Source organism: Talpa europaea, assembly GCF_964194135.1.
Source record: "Talpa europaea genome assembly, chromosome: 14".
Lineage (NCBI taxonomy): Eukaryota > Metazoa > Chordata > Mammalia > Eulipotyphla > Talpidae > Talpa > Talpa europaea.
In genome coordinates, this window is record NC_140082.1 from 61,547,334 (window position 1) to 61,565,947 (window position 18,614).

Sequence of the window (18,614 nt, forward strand, 5' to 3'; positions counted from 1 at the left end):
GCAACCTATGAAGCTGTCCGCAGCCACTGCATCATGAGTTCAATCCCTGGTCCCTGGCCAGCCAGGGAGCAGCCCACATGGCGCAGCAGACCTCTCCTGACTTGCCCACCGCTCCCCTCAGCAGTGTACTTCGGTCAATCTGCCTGTTCTATTCCCTACTCTCTCTCTGGTGGATCCTCTCGCCCACCCCTACACCTGGCCTGCACCCCAGCTCTTGTATGCATAAATAAATAAATCTTAAAAAAAAAAAAGTATACTGCCTCCCTGGTGGCACGAGGGATAATGCACAGCACTAAGAACCTATCCACAACCACTGCAGCATGAGTTTGATCCCCGCCCAGCCAGGGAGCTACCCACATGGTGCAGCAGACCTCTCCTGTCTCACCCACTGCTACCCTCAGCAGTGTATTTCAGTCAGTCTACCTGTTCTGCTCCCCATTCTGTCTCTAGTGAATCCTCTCACCACCCCCTCCCCTTGCACCTCTGCCATGTACCCCAGTTCTTGTATGCATAATCTTTTTAAAAAGTAAGTATAATATAATCTGAAGGAAATTTGATTTTATAGCATTACTTTCATTACCTAGAAACTTTATTTTTTTTTAAGATTTATTTTTATTTATTTATGCATACAAGAACTGGGGTGTAGGCCAGAGGTGCAAGGTGGGAGCTGCTGAAAGGATTCACCAGAGACAGGGTGGAGAGCAGAATAGGCAGATATACTGAAATAGACTGCTGAGGGGAGCAGTGGACAAGACAGGAGAGGTCTTCTGCACCATGTTGGTTAGCTCCCTGGCGGGGGATTGAACTCATGCAGTGGCTGGCGATAGCTTGATAGTGCTGAGACTTTAACCCCTGTACCACAAAGGAGGCCGCTACCTGGAAATTTTAGATAGTCAAAATCATTGAAAATATAACCTCTACATAAATAAGTGGTTAACTATACTAAATTCATAATCACGAATATAGCTGAATCCATAATCATGACAGAGAATTCCATAAACACAAAGAGTGGCTCAGCAGCTCCCTCGCTAAGCCCTAGAAATAATTCATAAACCATCTGGGAGTCAGAATCAGAGCCAATATGAATACCTACCCATGTAGCACATTGAGTACTATGATATGGAATGTGAATATTCTAAAAGCTCAAGGTAGGCAGCATCAAAGGGTTTGTCAAACCAGGAGATAAGGAGTTTACAGTGGAGCTTGCTCAATAACTTAATGTAATTAGGACAAAAGAATGCTGCCATGAAGGCTGGATGTTCCTTTTAGAGCAACAGCAAGCAATATCCTCCACCCATAATACACATCAGGAAGTTGTGCAATTACCATGAAGAAGTGGGGATCGAGAGGCTGTAAGACCTAATTCAGAGCTATTACTCCATAAAACAAAAGTCTCAATATATTGGGCTACACAGTTGGATAAAGTATTCCATGCCTCAAACTTTACCTTTTTTTTTCTTGTTCTTCTTTCTCTATTTTGTGGGATGCAACATATGTTGAAAAAAGATGGCAACATCTATTTAGGAGTTTAACAAATTCTACCATGGCATCCTCTTTAGATGTGTTTCCCAGGGCCGCCCATTCTCTCCTGTAAAGAATAACAAGAAAAATTACCTCTTGTTCTAAAAAAAATGAGAATGAGTTTTAATTGAAAAGTAAATATTAACTATTTTAAATTATAACCAAAATAAAGAATGATTCTATTATGCGGCAAAAGGCTCAAAACTTCAAGTTTCAACAAAGATGTACTGATTTACTAAATGAGGTATGCCACAAACAATCCAAACTTCTTATTGTAAGCTACAATGCAACTAAGAGGCTAATTTCCATACAAGCAAAAAAAGTATCAAAGTTTTATTTTCCTTATATAATATTTGACTGAGGGCCTCCCCGGTGGCGCAGCGGTTGAGCGCTGGGTTGCCAGGCTGCCCGCAGCCTCTGCAGCGCTGGTTCGATCCCCGGCCTCCGGAGGAGGGTCCCACATGGCACGCAGACCTCTCCTGCCGCCCGCTGCTCCCCTCAGCAGTGTACTTCGGTCCTTCTGCCTGCTCTGCTCCCTGCTCTGGCTCTGGTGAATTCTCTCACCCTCCCATGCTTCTGACTGTACCCAGTGCTTGTATGTATCAATCAATCAATAAATAGATCTTTAAAAAAAATAATATTTGACTGAATAAAGTATTTTGTCTATATTTTTGTTATAACGCTCTATATGTCCCAATAGGGGTATCAATTACTATTTTAAATGGCTGCTTTTAGTATTGTTTAGGAAAAATCAAATGAAGCTGTACTTGTCTTATGTTCATAATCAGATGAGTAAACTTCTTCCACAATATTTAGCCATAATCTGGGGCCTCCCTGGTGGTGCAAGGGGTTAAGACACAGCACTATGAAGCTACCAGCAGCCACTGCAGCATGAGTTTGTTCCCCAGCCAAGAAGGAACTCACAGGGCGCAGCAGACCTCTCCTGTCTCACCTGCTGCTCCCCTCAGCAGTGTAAAATCCACCTTTTCTGTTCCCACTCTGTCTCTGGTGAATGCGCTAACCCTCCACACCTCTGGCCTGTACCCCAGTTTTTGTATGCATAAATAAATACATCTTTAAAAAAATATTTAGCCATAAACATCTCTAAGCCAAAAACATAAACATCTGAAGACTTTCCAAGAAGCTGTAAGCAAAAATGTTTGTTTCAGTCTTATTCTAAGCTGATATACCAGGCTATTTACAACCTCACCAATTCACTTTGCACCCTTTATAACATTTTTCTCATTAAATTCATTACACATCAAAATAGTGTTACCTCCTGTCATTCCCCAACACATCAAAGAATCCAACCTCAGGACAAGTGTCTGGATTATATGGACCCATAAGAATCTGTTTATGCAGTGCCACAAGCTTCAGTTTTTCTTCATAAGTTGGATGAAATGCTTTGCCATCTTTTTCTATTAGAAAAATAAACAAAGAAGATAATTAGCACTAACAAAATACATTATTTTCGGCACCATATACTGAGGTTTTGTTGTATGTCACAAATTGCCTATGACTGATACACATATTGAGATTTCCCCAAATATTAAATTTTAATAAAGCCTAGACAAATCCTTTATGTTTTTTATTTTTTAAATGAAGCCAACTATCTGTATTAAAATTATTACAGAAAAACCAATCAAGCTGCAGTCAGGCACATATATACATGTGTACTACCTGCCATCTTTTACACATTATGAAAAACAATGTGTAATAATCACATTTTAAAAATAATTTTAGGGCCTCCCTGGTGGTGTGCAAGGGGTTAAGACACAACCTATGAAGCTGTTCACAGCCACTGCAGCACAAGTTCAATCCCTGGCCAGGGAGCTACCCACATGGCGCAGGAGACCTCTCCTGACTCATCTGCTGCTCCCCTCAGTAGTGTATTTCAGTCAACCTGCCTGTTCTGTTACCCACTGTCTCTGGTGCATCCTTTCACCCTCCCCCCCCATAACTCTGGCCTGCACCCCAGTACTTGTATGCATAATAAATAAATCTTTTTAAAAATTTATATTAATTTTAATATGATCATGAATAAAAAAGCACAGACTTTGAAAGGCTATATTAAAAATGTATCCATGCCACAGAGGCAGCATAACATGCCGGAAGAGACTTTGGGTCAAACAATCTAGGTTTAAATCATATCTCAGACACTTCCTAGTTCTGGGGCCATTTAACCTCTCAGTTTGCTCAGGAATAAAGTGAGGAGTCCACTGCTACTTCAGAAGTAACAGGGTATTAATATTAGTTACTGTTAGACCTTTCCTTCATAGAAGGAAGGAAACATCCTCCATATTATAGTTGACTCTGGCAGGTTTTCAACAGGCAATTAAGACTGAAATCAATTTGACCTATAAAGACTAGCCAGACTAACCACCAACAACATTTAAAAGGAGTATAAAAGTGGGTGCTGGTACAAAACAGCTCTGATTCTTTGATAAATGGTAGCATTAATTACTGGTTGATTCCAATGATAATAACTACACCAAATTAAAAAAAGAGAGGACAGAAAGTAGTGTATACCGAGAACAAATTTCATCCAAGTACATACTGATTGCCAAAATGAAATGAGAGAATCCGTTAAAGGTCATGAATAGGAAATTCAGAAAAGAAGAAAAAAGTTGCCAAAAAAAATCCCAAGATATTGACTCTCTGTAGTTGAGAAAATGAAAACAAAAACCATTTGCTACCAAGACCCCCTCTGCCATCAGGGCAAACAAAAGTTAGATAACAAGAAGAAGTGGCAAAATGGGAGAACAGGTACCCACTCTCATATACTAACACTGAAAGTATAAATTATAACCACTTTATAGAAGGATAATTTGGCAATATACTTCAAAATTATAAATGTGCATGCCCTATGTCCCAGTAATTCTAATTCACTCTTGAGAAGCACACCCAAATACATAATATAAATGGAAGGAGATACAGGGATATTCATTGCAATACTGCTTTCTTGTTACCGGAAACAATTTGAATATTCATCAATTACAGAACAGCTTAGTAATGTGGTATATTCAGACTGCACTATAAATGAGGCCATTATAAGAAATACTGTTTAATGAAAAAAGCTGCAGGAAACTATATACAATCAAAGCACACAATGTATTTCATCAATTTTAAGAATACCATCCCCTCCCCCATATACTCACTTCAACATCTTTAAGATCAAATTAGGTCTTACAATCTGGTGTTTTACAGTTATAACTAGCAGTTTTTAATTCTTAACATGTAAGACAACAGTGAGTCTTAGAATAGATACAATACAGCATGTTAAAAAGACATGTATATTCTATGGCTACATTTATAGGAACATAAATGAAAGGAAAAGATCTAGGAGTAACACTAAATCAATGAGAAAGTGGGAAGAAGTTAGGATTTCGAGTGGCCATCAAAGAGAATTTGGGCCTAATAGCAACATTTTAAGTTTCCAAATGAAAATACACACAAGAACAAACTGAACTGTTAAAAGGTATTGCCTCTGGGAAGTTATTGGCAAAAATTAGTGGTCAGGTACTGAAGAAGAGTTTCCTGTTTGTATATACTTCTATGTATCTAAATATTTTTCCATCAAGAACAAACTCATTCAATACTCAGCAAAAAATATTTTTAAGACAAAACTATGGGGAGCCTCACTGGTTAAGTTTTAGCACTACTACCAAGAGGATCCACCGTGGTAGCCTGAGTTAGATCCCCTGGCCAGGGAGCTAAGCCACAAGGCCCAGCAGACCTCTCCTGTTTCACCCACTGCTCCCCTTAGCAATGTATTTCAGTAGATCTGCCTGTTCTGCTCCCCACTGTCTCTGAGGAGTGAATCCTCTCACCTCCCGCCTGCACCCCACTTCTTCTACACAAAATAAATAAAATCTTACAATAAAGGAATACTTCTTTAAAAAATAAAAGATGAAACTATGGCACTGGCCTCATTTGTTTAATAAAAACAGAAATAACTCAGTAACCTAAGGACCTACCATCTGTCTTTGCTACTGAGCAAACAGTATCACCAGATAATTAGCATCAGTAGGAAGTTCCTCTGAAGCACTTTAGAACAGGATTATCATAGTTCCATATTTACCAAGCAAAGACAATCACCATTTCACAACCTAACTTTCAGAATGCTATTTCAATCAATGATGGACATTATATAAGACTTTTTTTATATTTATTGAACCCCTGTGTACAAATCATTGTTCTACACATTAGGAATTCATTGTCCTTGTGGAACTTCCAAGCTACTGAATTCAATTAAAAATTTGTTAGTTCGAAATATAAGTAATTGTCTTAGGCATGTATTTTAGGGGTGTGTGTGCGTGTGTAAATATACAGAGAGAGTAAACAAAGTATAACAAGAACTGTATTGAGATAAAGGAAAGATTATTTCAAAATTTACTCCTAGGAAGAAAAATAAAATTAGATTTCAAAAGTAATGAAGTAGACTTGTTCCAACTCTAGGTTGGACCAATGGTCTTGTTAAATTCCAACATACCTATAATCAAAATAAAGCAAAGTGGATTAGAGTTTACATAACCAACACCATTACATTATTTTTCATGTAAAAACCAACAAGCCTAAAAGAATTGTTCTTTGTTTCATTCTCTTCCCAGTAAAATCTTTAAAATATAAATGAAAAATTAGCAAGAATAATGGTATCTTCCCAGTAAAATCTTTAAAATATAAATGAAAAATTAGCAAGAATAATGGTATTATACCTGTTTACTGCGCTGCATTATTTAAAATTTTTCTAAAAATCTAGCTTCAATAATAAAATGTTTAAATTATAGTAACCCCATAAACACATTATAATGATAATTATAAGGGCTACATTGCATTTAAGAGAAGAGATTTATGGTGTATAAATTAAAATAAGTAGAGGGGGCCTCCCTGGTGGTACAGGGTTTTGTTAAAGTCTTAGCTCTGTCAAGCTATGAGTTGGATCCCTGGCAAGGGAGCTAACCCACATGGCACAGCAGACCTCTCCTGTCTCACCCACTGCTCCCCTCAGCAGTGCATTTCAGTAGATCTGCCTGTTCTGCTCCCCACTCTGTCTCTGGTGAATCCTCTCACCTCCCCGCACCTCTGGCCTGTACCCCAGTTCTTATATGCATAAATAAATCTCTGCAATCAGAAAAGATTCAGAGAAAGAGTAGTAAGATAAAATTTTAAGAATTTGAGTGAGGGCCTCCCCGGTGGCGCAGCGGTTGAGCGCTGGGTTGCAAAGCTGCCCAAAGCCTCTGCGGTGCAAGTTCGATCCCCGGCTGCTCCCCGGCCACCAGAGGAGGGTCCCACATGGCACGCAGACCTCTCCTGCCGCCCGCTGCTCCCCTCAGCAGTGTACTTCAGTCCTTCTGCCTGCTCTGCTCCCTGCTCTGGCTCCGTGAATTCTCTCACCCTCCCGCGTTTCTGACTGTACCCAGTGCTTGTATAAATAAATAAATCTTTAAAAAAAAAAAAAAAAAGATTTTGAGTGAGTGGGGCCTCCCCTGGTGGCGCAGCGGTTGAGCACTGGGCTGTGAAGATGCCCGCAGCCTCTGCAGCATAGGTTCGATCCCTGGCCACCGGTGCGGGTCCCACATGGCCCACAGACCTCTTCTGCCACGCCCGCTGCTCCCCTCAGCAGTGTGTTTCGTCAGTCTTCCTGTTCTGCTCCCCACTCTGGCTCTGGTGAATTCTCTCACCCTCCCGCGCTTCTGACTGCACCCAGTGCTTGTATAAATAAATAAATAAATCTTAAAAAAAAAAAAATTTTGAGTGAGTGATCGCACATACAGTCCTCACTTTTTAAAAGTTACACTTAAGACAAATTAGCTAGCCAGAACTCCTATTCAAAGATATTGGTTTTTGAGGGCCTCCCCGGTGGCGCAGTGGTTGAGTGCTGGGCTGCGAAGCTGCCCGCAGCCTCTGCAGCACCGGTTCGATCCCCGGCCCCCGGAGAGGGTCCCATAAGGCGCAACGGACCTCTCCTGCCACACCCGCTGCTCCCCTCAGCAGTGTATTTTGTCAGTCTGCCTGTTCTGTTCCCCGCTCTGGTGAATTCTCTCACCCTTCCGCACTTCTGACTGTACCTCGTGCTTGTATAAATGAATAAATAAATCTTAAAAAAAACTTATAAAAAAAACAAAAACAAAGATATTGGTTGTTAAAAACTGTAAAGCAGTAATGGTTTACTTTTGGCTATACCAAAAAGTCTTTTTCCAAATTTAAAGGTGCCATAACCTCTTTTTACCATCTACCCTAATTTTGCACATGTCAATCACCAATTTTTGTTAATTGTACCAGAATAATTACAAGAGAAACACAGTTCAGAACAATTTTCTTCTCATTTTCACCAAATTATGATTTGCAAAAAAAAGCTCTAAGCCTTGATCTTAGCCTGTTAGCTGAAAGATTGTAATTTTAGAAGTTTTATGTGTTTTTAAAATCAAAAAGGCATCAATCTGTCATTTGATCTTGAGTCTTATAAAAAAGGAAATACACGGCTGGTGGTTTAAGAAACAAAGATGTGGTGAGCCTGACAAATAGACAGGAATAGAGTGCATAATACAACAGAATAAAATTTCCTTATTTTGTTCAGTAAGGATTCCTGGGATTCTGTGTTTTTTTTTTTTTAAAAAGTCTGAATTCTATGAAAGTGGATGCTTTGATCTAAATGAACAGCAATAGAAATAAAATCAGATGGAAATTTTATGCACTGAAGACCATACGATTTTCTGATTAGTCACGTTATATAGCAATTTTCAAACATCCACACTCAAAAGAATTCCTTTTGCTGCAGGGAGATGATTTTAAGCTAACAGGCTAATGGGCATGAAAAAAAAAAGTTCATAAATTTATTTGAATGAAGGGAGGGTACATTTCTTACAAGTTGGTAAATTTGCTTCTTTAAACATTCAGCAGGTGTTCTTTAAACATAGGTTCAGGTGACAATAGGAGAGGGTGAGTAAACAAGGAAACTACCCATTATTCAAGATGTTAGTCTAACCTGGACTCCTAAAAGGTGAGTCATCAATAGGTTGGTTGAGTTTCAGAATTTTTGGATGTCATTTTATCATGTCTTTTCTGCACCTGACTGAATTAAGAATATACTGCCAATTCCTATGTTTTACATGTTAATTCTAGTCAAATAAATTGTGTACCAACACGAACCCCAAAGCTTAGCACCATTCTTTTTTCACACCTATCAAAAACATACCCAAGATACCACATTAATGAGGAAACTGATTTCACCAGTTAATTTCTGTGACCATAAATCCGATATAGTGAATTACATTGGTATTTCCATGGAATCTCTTGCCTACTGGAGTTTGAGGAATTTATAATCTTTTCAATCCTACTACTGAATCATCAAATTAATCATCACTGTTGTAGCTGGGAACCAAAACTGCTGCAAAAAAAAAAAAAAATCAAGGAAAAAAATCAAAATGTTAATAATTCTGAAGGAAGAGATTACAAATTTATCTTTATTAATGTTTATGTCTTTCAGTAAGCATGTATATTATATCAAGCATTCACATTTTTTCTTTTTAACAAATATTTTTGAAAAGTCAAGGCAACTTATCTTTTCCCCTTTGGGAAAGGCTGTGGAATATGTAAAACCCAGGATGATGCTAATAATCCCAATCACCTTTGTATAGGACAGTCCACATCATTTTGTATGTTCTAACTTCAAAGAAAACAGAAATCACACATAATCTACACTGCTAGGCAGATATTAGTATTTCTGTACAAAAAATAAGTTACTTTTATTCTTCACAAGGGCTTTGATAAGTTAGATGAGAATAATTTTCTTCTACATCATTTGTTTCCACCGGCATCAAACATAGTTAGCAGGAAGGAGATACAACTACCATTAACCACATACACAGAAAAGCCTAGCTGAAACTCAAGAATCTTTAACCAGGACCATATTCCTCAAGGAAGGCTGTATTTCAGGCCTGCAAGAAACACAGGCATCAACCTGCACTCTAATTATTACAAGTTAGTTAATTCAACCAATTTTGGAATTTTTATTTCTATGGAAACTGAAACAAACAAATTATCCTTGGAAAGAAGTTGCAGAGCCACCAATCAGGTGCACGTTTGAAAACATCCTTATCACTATCAATGAGAAGCAGAAATTTACTCACTACCCAGCAAAATGAAACTACAAAGCTAGTCATTCACTCCCATCTGAACTGACTGCAAGGGATCACTAGTTGACAGCTGTCCAGCAACAATTACTTTATGAAAGTTCATTTTCTATAAAATTAAAGACCAATACAAGTCAGGTTAAAAAATCTTTTTACCTTAAAGACTAAATAAGGGGTGGGCAAACTGGACCAACTTTGCACACAGACGTTTTTAGAAGGTCTGTGAGTTAAGACCAGTTTTTATATTTTTAAGGATTATAAAGCAATAATAAAAAGCAAAAATAGACAAAAACCAAGTATGCAACACTGTCTATATGTGGTGGTCAAAGTCTAAATATTTACCACCTGGCCTTTTACAGGAAAAGTTTGCTGACTCTAGACTAGAGGAAAAACTAAGCTCAAAAAGTCAAATGATTTTCAGACATTTTCAAAAATTCAAATACAACTAAAAGGATAGAAAGCATATTAGCTTGTAGTTTAAAGATGGTGGATTAAACACACACAATTACCTCAGATCCTCAAAGAGATCCTACTAAACCAATTTAGCGAACCCTGGGAAGATTCAGGAATTGAAGACTCCAGGTTCTTTAAAAGCTGGAGTCTAGAGCCTCCCTGGTGACGTGAGGAGTTAAACACAGCACTATGAAGCTACCCACAGCCTCTGCAGCACCTCCTGGCCAGGGAGGTGACCCACATGGCACAGCAGACATCTGTCTGGCCCACTGCTCCCCTTGGCAGTAGTAGTATTTCAGTAGATCTGTCTGTTCTGCTCCCCACTGTCTCTGGTGAATCCTCTCACCTCCCCGCACCTCTGGCCTGTACCCCAGTTCTTATATGCATAAATAAATCTCTTAAAAAAAATTTTAAAAAGGGCCTCCCTGGTGGCACAAGGGGTTAAGACGCAACCTATGTAGCTATCTGCAGCCACTGCAGCACTAGTTCGATCCCCGTGAGTTCGATCCCCGGCCAGGGAGCAACCCACATGGCGCAGCAGACCTCTCCTGACTCGCCTGCTGCTCCCCTCATTAGTGTATTTCAGTCAATCTGCCTGTTCTGTTACCCACTCTGTCTCTGGTGAATCCTCTCACGCCCCCCACGCCCCTCACCTCTGGCCTGTACCCCAGCTCTTGTATGCATAAAAAAAAAAAATCTTAATTTTTTTTTTTTTAAAAGGAAGCTGGAGTCTAGATAAAAACAGTTTTGGGGGGCCTCCCTGGTGGCACAAGGGGTTAATCTCAGCACTAAGAAGCTATTGCCAGCCACTGCAGCACCAGTTCAATCCTTGGCCAGGGAGCTAACCCACATGGCATGGTGCAGCAGACCTTTCTTGTCTTGCCCACTGCTCCCCTCAGCAGTGTACTTCAGTTGATCCACCTGTTAAGCTCCCCGCTCTGTCTCTGGTGAATCTTCTCACTCCCCACACATCTCTGGCCTGCACCCTAGCTCTTATATGCATAAATAAATAAATCTTAAAAAAAAAACAAAAACAGGAGTTTTGGTTTAAAATAAAACACACACACACACACGACCTGCCTACTGAAAGGCCTAGAAACAGTGACCAATCCAGGAGCAATGAGCAACCACTCCTATCACCCAGATTATGATTCTTCAAGTGTCATTTTCCAAAAAATGAGAACCACGTCCTTTGGAGATATGTCTGATTCCCTTTGAGGTATGACATGTGTAAGATGAGCCTGGAACCTGGAATATCTATACTCTCATATCAGATAGTAAGGGAGCAATGGGAGACTACCGGTCATGTCAAAAGAATTTAGTACCAATTTGAAAAGGCTCACACTTGCTTAAGATGGTACAATTTGAGCAGCAATAAGAGTTGTATTTTTTTAAAAGACATGTTTGAAAGCATGAGTACATGACATTAAAAAATTGTCACTTTTTGAAGCTGCTAAGGAAACAACTCATTTTGAAAACCAAGGAAAAGAAGCAATTATCTCTTCTTTCTTATTCAAATTGTACTCTAAACTAAATAGTATATGAGGAAAAATATACCAAAACCACTATTTCTCACCCTTAATGAATTAACACATTCATTTTTAACTTACAAGAGTAAAAAAGAATCACTACATTGGCTAAATGTAGGTCCCCCCAAAGGTCTAATAATATATTAGTAGCAATAGGATTTAGCATATCAGTATTTATTTTAAAAATTCATTTATTTATGCTTACAAGAACTGGGGTACTAGCCAGAAGTGCAGGGTGGTGGTGAGAGGACTCACCAGAGACAGAGTGGAGAGCAGAACAGGCAGACTGACTGAAACACAATGCTGAGGGGAGCAGCGGCCCAAGATAGGAGGGGTCTGCTGTGCCTTGTGGGTCATCTCCCTTGCTTGGGGATCACGCTTAAGCCCTTGAGCCACCAGGGAGGCCCCTCAGTATTTTTTTTTAAAGATTTATTTATTTATACATACAAGCACTGGGTACATTCAGAAGCGCACGAGGGTGAGAGAATTCACCAGAGGCAGAGTGGAGAGTAGAGCAGGCAGAAGGACCGAAGAACACTGCTGAGGGGAGCAGCGGGCAGCAGGAGAGGTCTGCACGCCATGTGGGACCCTCACCGGTGGCCAGGGATTGAATGGGCGCTGCAGAGGCTGTGGGCAGTTTCGCAACCCAGCACTCAACCGCTGCGCCACCGCCACCAGGGAGGCCCCAACCCCTCAGTATTTCTTGATGGGTGCATTTACTTCAGTTCTTTGAAGGGGATTTTTTTCCATTACATTCAAAATTTCAAACCTGATAGCTATGTTAAGTAGTATTAAGAGAAAAAAATGGGGACTTCCCTGTTGGTGCAGGGGTTAAAGACAGCACTATCAAGCTGTCACCAGCCACTGCAACACGAGTTCTATTCCCTGGCCAGCCAGAGAGGTGACCTACATGGCTCGGCAGACCTCTCCTGCATCGCCCACTGCTCCCCTCAGCAGTGTATTTCAGTAGCTCTGCCTGTTCTGTTCCCCACTCTGTCTCTGGTGAATCCTCTCACCCTCCCCACCACCAGCACCTCAGGCCTACATATACATAAATAAATGAATCTTGTATGTATAAATAGCTCTTATATGCATAAATAAGTCAATCTTTTAAAAAAGGGAGACCAGCCTTAAGGAGACAAAACCAGTTTATTATACAAGTTTAATTTAGCTTATTTTGGAAGACGTATTTCTTGGAAATCACAAGGAAAACGAACAGTTCCCCAAAATTGATATGAGGTAATCACTAACCAATTCCTTATCAGTTAAGGAAATTATATCATAACCAATGGCTGTGAAGAACAGTCACTGCTTTGTCACAATACACCTGTGAGTTTCCTTCCAGGTTTTGGTTTCAGAGCTACCAGTTTGCAAACTGTCCTTGTAGTGCGTGCACTGAAACTTTTACTAATTACTACTTCACTGAGTCACTGGTTTGATTATCTCTGAACTTTTGACAGAAGGAATTCAGAGTAGATGGTTCTCACATTTTACTTCTCCAGTTTTCTAAAGAGACTCTCAGTAAGTGTTTTTCTAACATGTAGAAAAACAACATGAATCATTCCACTGGCCCTAAATATTTTTAAGCAAATATCTGAAAGAATTTCTAAAACGTGATTAAGGTAACAGAGTAGGTGGGTTTAAGTATTTTTCTCATAGCACCATCTGAAAGCAGGGTTCCTATTTGCTTTTCATCTCCTGTAGTGGGAAAAACTGTCATTGGCCTCAGACAGACAGAAAACCAACCCTGCTTCTTACTGGTAGTAACTGAGTGGTCTGGGGAAAGTTCCTCAACTAATAAACCCTTCAGTGAGGACAGTACCTCAGGACAGTATACATATAACTCTCAAAATAGTAGCTTTTTCAGTCAATATCTGCTTGATAACTTGTGGCAATTATTATTCTGGAATTTTATATTAAGATGTCTCTCTACCAGCTTACTGTAAAGAAGTGATGAAGTATTAGAGAAGGAAAAATTCACCAAGAATTCTAAAAACCAAAATACAACTCCTAAGATTAACTCCATTCAAGAAGTAAAGGTTGGACCTCCCTGGTAGTGCAAGGGGTTAAGACACAACCTATGAAGCTATCCACAGCCACTGCAGCACGATTTCAATCCCAGCCAGGGAGCTACCCACATGGCACAGCAGACCTCTCCTGACTCACCCGCTACTCCCCTCAGCAGTGTATTTCAGTCAGTCTGTCTGTTCTGTTACCCACTCTGTCTCTGGTGAATCCTCTCACTCCCTGGGCCTGCACCTCTGCCTATACCTCAGATCTTGTATGCATAAATAATTAAAAAAAAAAAAAAGAAGTAAAGGTTATCAGGTTAGCACTTACGCCAGAGAGGTAAGAAAAAAATTTAATCTTGCCTATCCTAAAATTGGGCAACTTTGTTCTTCCCCTTAAAAACCTTCAATGGGGGCCTCCCTGGTGATGCAGGGGTTAAACACACAGTGCTATCAAGCTACGGCCAGCCACTGCGACATCAGTTCAATCCCTGGCTAGGGAGCTGACTCAAATGGCACGCAGACCTCTCCTGTCTCGCCTGCCGCTCCCCTCAGCAGTGTATTTCTGTACATTTACCTGTTCTGCTCCCCACTCTTGTCTCTGGTGAATCCCCTCACCCCCTGCACTTCTAGCCTATACCCCAATTCTTGTATGCATAAATAAATTAAAAAAAACCTTCAATGGGTCCTCACTGTCTACTAATAAAAAAGTTATTTATAATAGCATTCAAAGTCCTTCCTCAAATCAGCCACAAACCTAACTTTCCAGCTCTCTCCACTGAACCACTTCTTATTTGCCATTTCTTCCTCCCTCTCTGGAATGGCATCTGTTCCCTTAATCTTCCACTTATATTATCACTGGATATTTAACAACTCCTTTGATTCCTTAATATTAAGAAGAGGGGCCTCCCTGGCGGTGCAAGGGGTTAAGACGCAGCATGAGTTCAATCCTGGGCCAGCCAGGGAGCTACCCACATGGCACAGCAGACCTCTTCTGTTTTGCCAGCTGCTCCCCTCAGCAGTGTATTTCAGTCAATCCTCCTGTTCTGTTTCCCACTGTCTTTGGTGAATACTCTCACCCAACCCCGCACCTCTGGCCTGTACCCCAGTTCTTGTATGCATAAATAAATAAATCTTAAAAAAAAAAAGAAGGTAGCATTCTTATATAGTGGTAACCTAATATAAATGTTACCCTTAATAAGGAATCAACAATACATGAAGTTTAGAGGGTAAAATACTAATTTATATTCACCATATTTTCATCTATTTTATTTTTACCTTCATAAAATTAAGAGGGACATAGTTGGCATAATGGGTTCAGTCACTAGCCCAAGGGCACCGTGATGGGGATAGAGTAAGAAAAGAGGGTTCCTGAATCCCAATCCAAGTTATTTTCAAAGGAAAATAATAATATCTATGCTTTCAAGATTTATATTTATTCTACAGCAGATGTTATATCAAGTTCTTATGAGATACTTACAAAACAGTAGATGTCCTGATAAGACTGATAAAAATGCCAAGTGTTACAGTGGAAAAACTCACACATTAAAACAAAGGCAGCAACACTTGACTCACCACTAAGTCTTCTGACTGCTTTTAGATCCCTTTTTTCCCCTCCATTAGGCCTCTCCTACACTAACAGCCTCCTTTTTGCTAACTATGTCATGATCTATGCAGCAAGGATCTTTTAGCTCTTAATTGTGACATTGCTATTTCTCCATTTAAGTACCTGGATATTGCTTTCAGTGCTTCAGAAATCAAGTGAAGGACTCTAGGAGTCCCACCACCCAACAAACATGTTAAAATTATGCTAGGTTTAGACCACTAAATATGAAACATCAAATTTCATCTAATCCAGCTCTCTTTGTTTCTCTCTTTCAGACTCTACGTAAAGAGGGAATGGGGGGTGGAGGAAGACAATAGAAAAGTTAGCTGTTCAGGAGTTTACACGGCCCATAGGAGTCAGGATTTCGTGATTTCCAAAGCAATGCTAGGTTTACTGCACATCAGTATTTTAATCTTTCATATATATTTGCTATTATTCTGAAGTAAGTTGGGTTCAACAGATGATATTACCCACTTATTTTTTGTTAGACACATGGCAAAAGTAGGATCATAAGTTGTTTTATGTTTTTGGAAGTCGGTTCTTTTCTTGTCTTAAACTCTCTTCTGCTATGATATACTTTAATCTCATTGAACACTGGAAAAATAAGTTCCAAGAAAAAAATTTAAGGTAAAATGTAATTATATGAATTGCACAGAAGCAACCAGATTTTTATATAAGTGGTAGTATATCATCACCACAGGACACTCTAAATTCAAGCCAGTAACCTAAGGGTAAAGTGATCTAAAACCCATCAGCCATTATCAATTCCTTAAGTTAGCTAGTGTACAGAACTCACTAAAATAACAAGCAATACTTCAAGGGTAAACTTATTGATAAAAAAAAAAAAAAAACATGATGCATGTGGAATGATCAAATGTTCTGAAAATTTAGGAGGCTTTCACTACTGCACAATTAAAGTTATCTGGAGAAAAAACATTTCACATGTCATTATGCTGAATTATTCCACTTCAGCAAGTAAAATATGTGATCCAAAAAGGTACTCCCTGTGGGAAAAGGGTCATAAATATGCTGTTCTGGAATGTATATGGATCCTAGAAACCACTTTCAAAGTTTCCCTTGCCAATGTCTCTTCTTGCCTATCCACCCAGGACATGCAAATACCTTTAAGAATCAATCTGAAGGACTTCTCAAGAGCCTTCCCCAGGAACAACCAACATCACTACCATTTGACTAAATGAAACACCCAATCAACACACACAATCTTGCTGTGAGACATTTTACCATTAGTTCAAGAAGCCCAAAGGATACTTTTAAGCCTTATTCTGAGAAGTACCTCTAGCACACATCGCTTACAAGATAAAATTCTAACCATCTGGAAGAAAATAGAACATAGAAGGTATCACTGGGTATTTAACCCCTCTTTAGGTTGTTAATAACTAAAGGGGTTGTACTACTCGTTTATAGTGGTAACCTAATATAAAATGTTATCCACAATAAGGGTCCAACAACATCTGAAGTTTAAATGGTAATTTTTTTTTCAGCTATTATTTTTACTTTTACCTTTCTAAAATTAAGAGTACATAGTTGACACAATGGGTTCAGTCACTGGGTCAAGAGCACTGTGACAGGGATGGAATGAGAAACAGGGTTCCAGAATCCCAAGTTATTTTCATCCTTGAGGGATGCCTAAAAAGACAAGGTAGCCTTTCTCTTCAGAGAAGCTAGACAAGCTAGAGGGGCAATGTTAGCTAAATACTTTCTCCTCTCCGCCACATCGAAGCTGCCAGGTGATTCCCCCTATTGGAGTTTAAGGTTTCCCAGAATGAATGGAAAGGAGATACGTGGAACCTGTGGGAAGAATTCTTCCATTATGGAAACGGTAGAAAGCGGCGGGGTGTGGTATGCCAAGCCACAGGAACCAGGAAAAAGGAAAGCGATGGGAAGAAGAAGAAGAAACCACCGCCCCAGGATGGGATCCTCTGGGCGAGAGCTCCCCTTCACCCTGGCTCGGGAAACCCCGAGAAGCTAAGTCAGGCAAAACGCCGGGTGACCTCGGGAAGGCGACACCAAGGTTCCAGGTCCCACAGGGGTGTGACCTAGAGCCCAGGCTGGCAGTGACAAACTTCGGCACCCACAAGGACGGGGCTGCGCTGTGGCAGCCGCGGCCCAGCAAGCCTGGGTTTGGGCGAGACCCGTCCAGTCAGCCTGGGGGCCGCAGCCAGGCGGGGCGCCCAACGCCCGGCAGAGGCGGCGGCGTCGCGGCCGGCCCCGCTCACCTTTGAAGAAGCGCAGCGCCAGGCCGTACAGCTCCTCCAGGCCGAAGCCCCAGCGCTGCTCCAGCCGCCGCGCCTCCTCCGCCGCGCCCCCAGCCGCCGCCTCCCCGGGCTCGGGCTGCTCCCCCGCGGCGCCCGGGCCCCGAGCGGCCCCGGCGGGAGGCGGCGGCGGCAGCGGCGGCGGCGGCAGCGGCGCACCCTCCGCGCCCGGCCGCTCCTCCGGGTCCGGGCTCAGCGTGAGGCCGTCGACGGAGACCTCGAGCCGCTCTGCGTTCAGCACCGCCGCCATCTCCGGCTGCTGCGCCTCCTCGGCGGGGACAGGCGGCGGCCACGTATCGACTTCCTGCTGACCTCTGACCTCCGCTCGCCGACACCGGAACTTCCGCCGCTGAGGAGGCGCGAGCGCTCGGGGAGAAGGGCCGGGACCTGGCGCCCCGCCCCTCCGCGACCACCCGCCACGCCCCCGGCGCCCGCGCGCCCGCGCGCCCCGCCCCTCCCCCCGGCCCGCGCGGTCCCCGCTCCTCGGGAGGACGCGGGCTGCGCCCCGGGGGCCGCGTCCCCGCGTGCCGCCACCCGCGGCTTTCGGCGGCGGGCGGGGGCCGGGCCCAGGCTCCCGCGGCGGGCGTGCGGGGTGAGTGGCCGCAGGCGAGGGCGCTGCCGGCCACGTCACAGACCCTCCACCTCTGTGCGAGGGCGGTTGTCAGGAGTCTTCGCCCCCGGGCTTTGGTTTGGGCTTCACAGCAGCAGGGGTGATGCGGGGCAGCTGCCGCCGGGCGCTTTAAACAGGGGAAACTGAGTGTGCAGAGACTCATGACTTCTGAGGTTGGTGTAAAGGGCGGAGTCTGGTTTTGCGGGAACTGAAGCTCATACAATTTGTGAGGCCCGCATTAAGGAAAAAAAATTTAATTACGAGCAGAAAGGAAAGTGAGTACATATTTAGAATGAGAAATTACAAGTGAATTTTTTTTAAAGGTTTATTTATGCACACAAGAGCTGGGGTGCAGGCTAGAGGTGCGCGGGAGGGGTGAGAGGATTCACCAGAGTGGGGAACGGAACAGGCAGACTGACTGAAATACCCTGCTGAGGGGAGCAGCGGGCGAGTCAGGAGAAGTCTGCTGCGCCATGTGGGT

General features: G+C 42.0%; 1 protein-coding gene across 1 annotated transcript in view; it reads right to left on the reverse strand.

The window, feature by feature from the left end:
• The window catches only part of ACBD3 (acyl-CoA binding domain containing 3), a gene marked incomplete at both ends in the record, with an annotated part of 36,340 nt that extends 18,567 nt beyond the window's left edge, over positions 1 to 17,773 (reverse strand). Inside the window, 3 exons of the mRNA XM_084254177.1 lie at positions 1,448 to 1,588; positions 2,798 to 2,939; positions 17,488 to 17,773. Of these exons, the coding sequence (XP_084110303.1) occupies positions 1,448 to 1,588; positions 2,798 to 2,939; positions 17,488 to 17,773 (569 nt within the window). The remainder of the gene's footprint in view (positions 1 to 1,447; positions 1,589 to 2,797; positions 2,940 to 17,487) is intronic.
• Between the last annotated feature and the right edge of the window lie 841 nt (positions 17,774 to 18,614).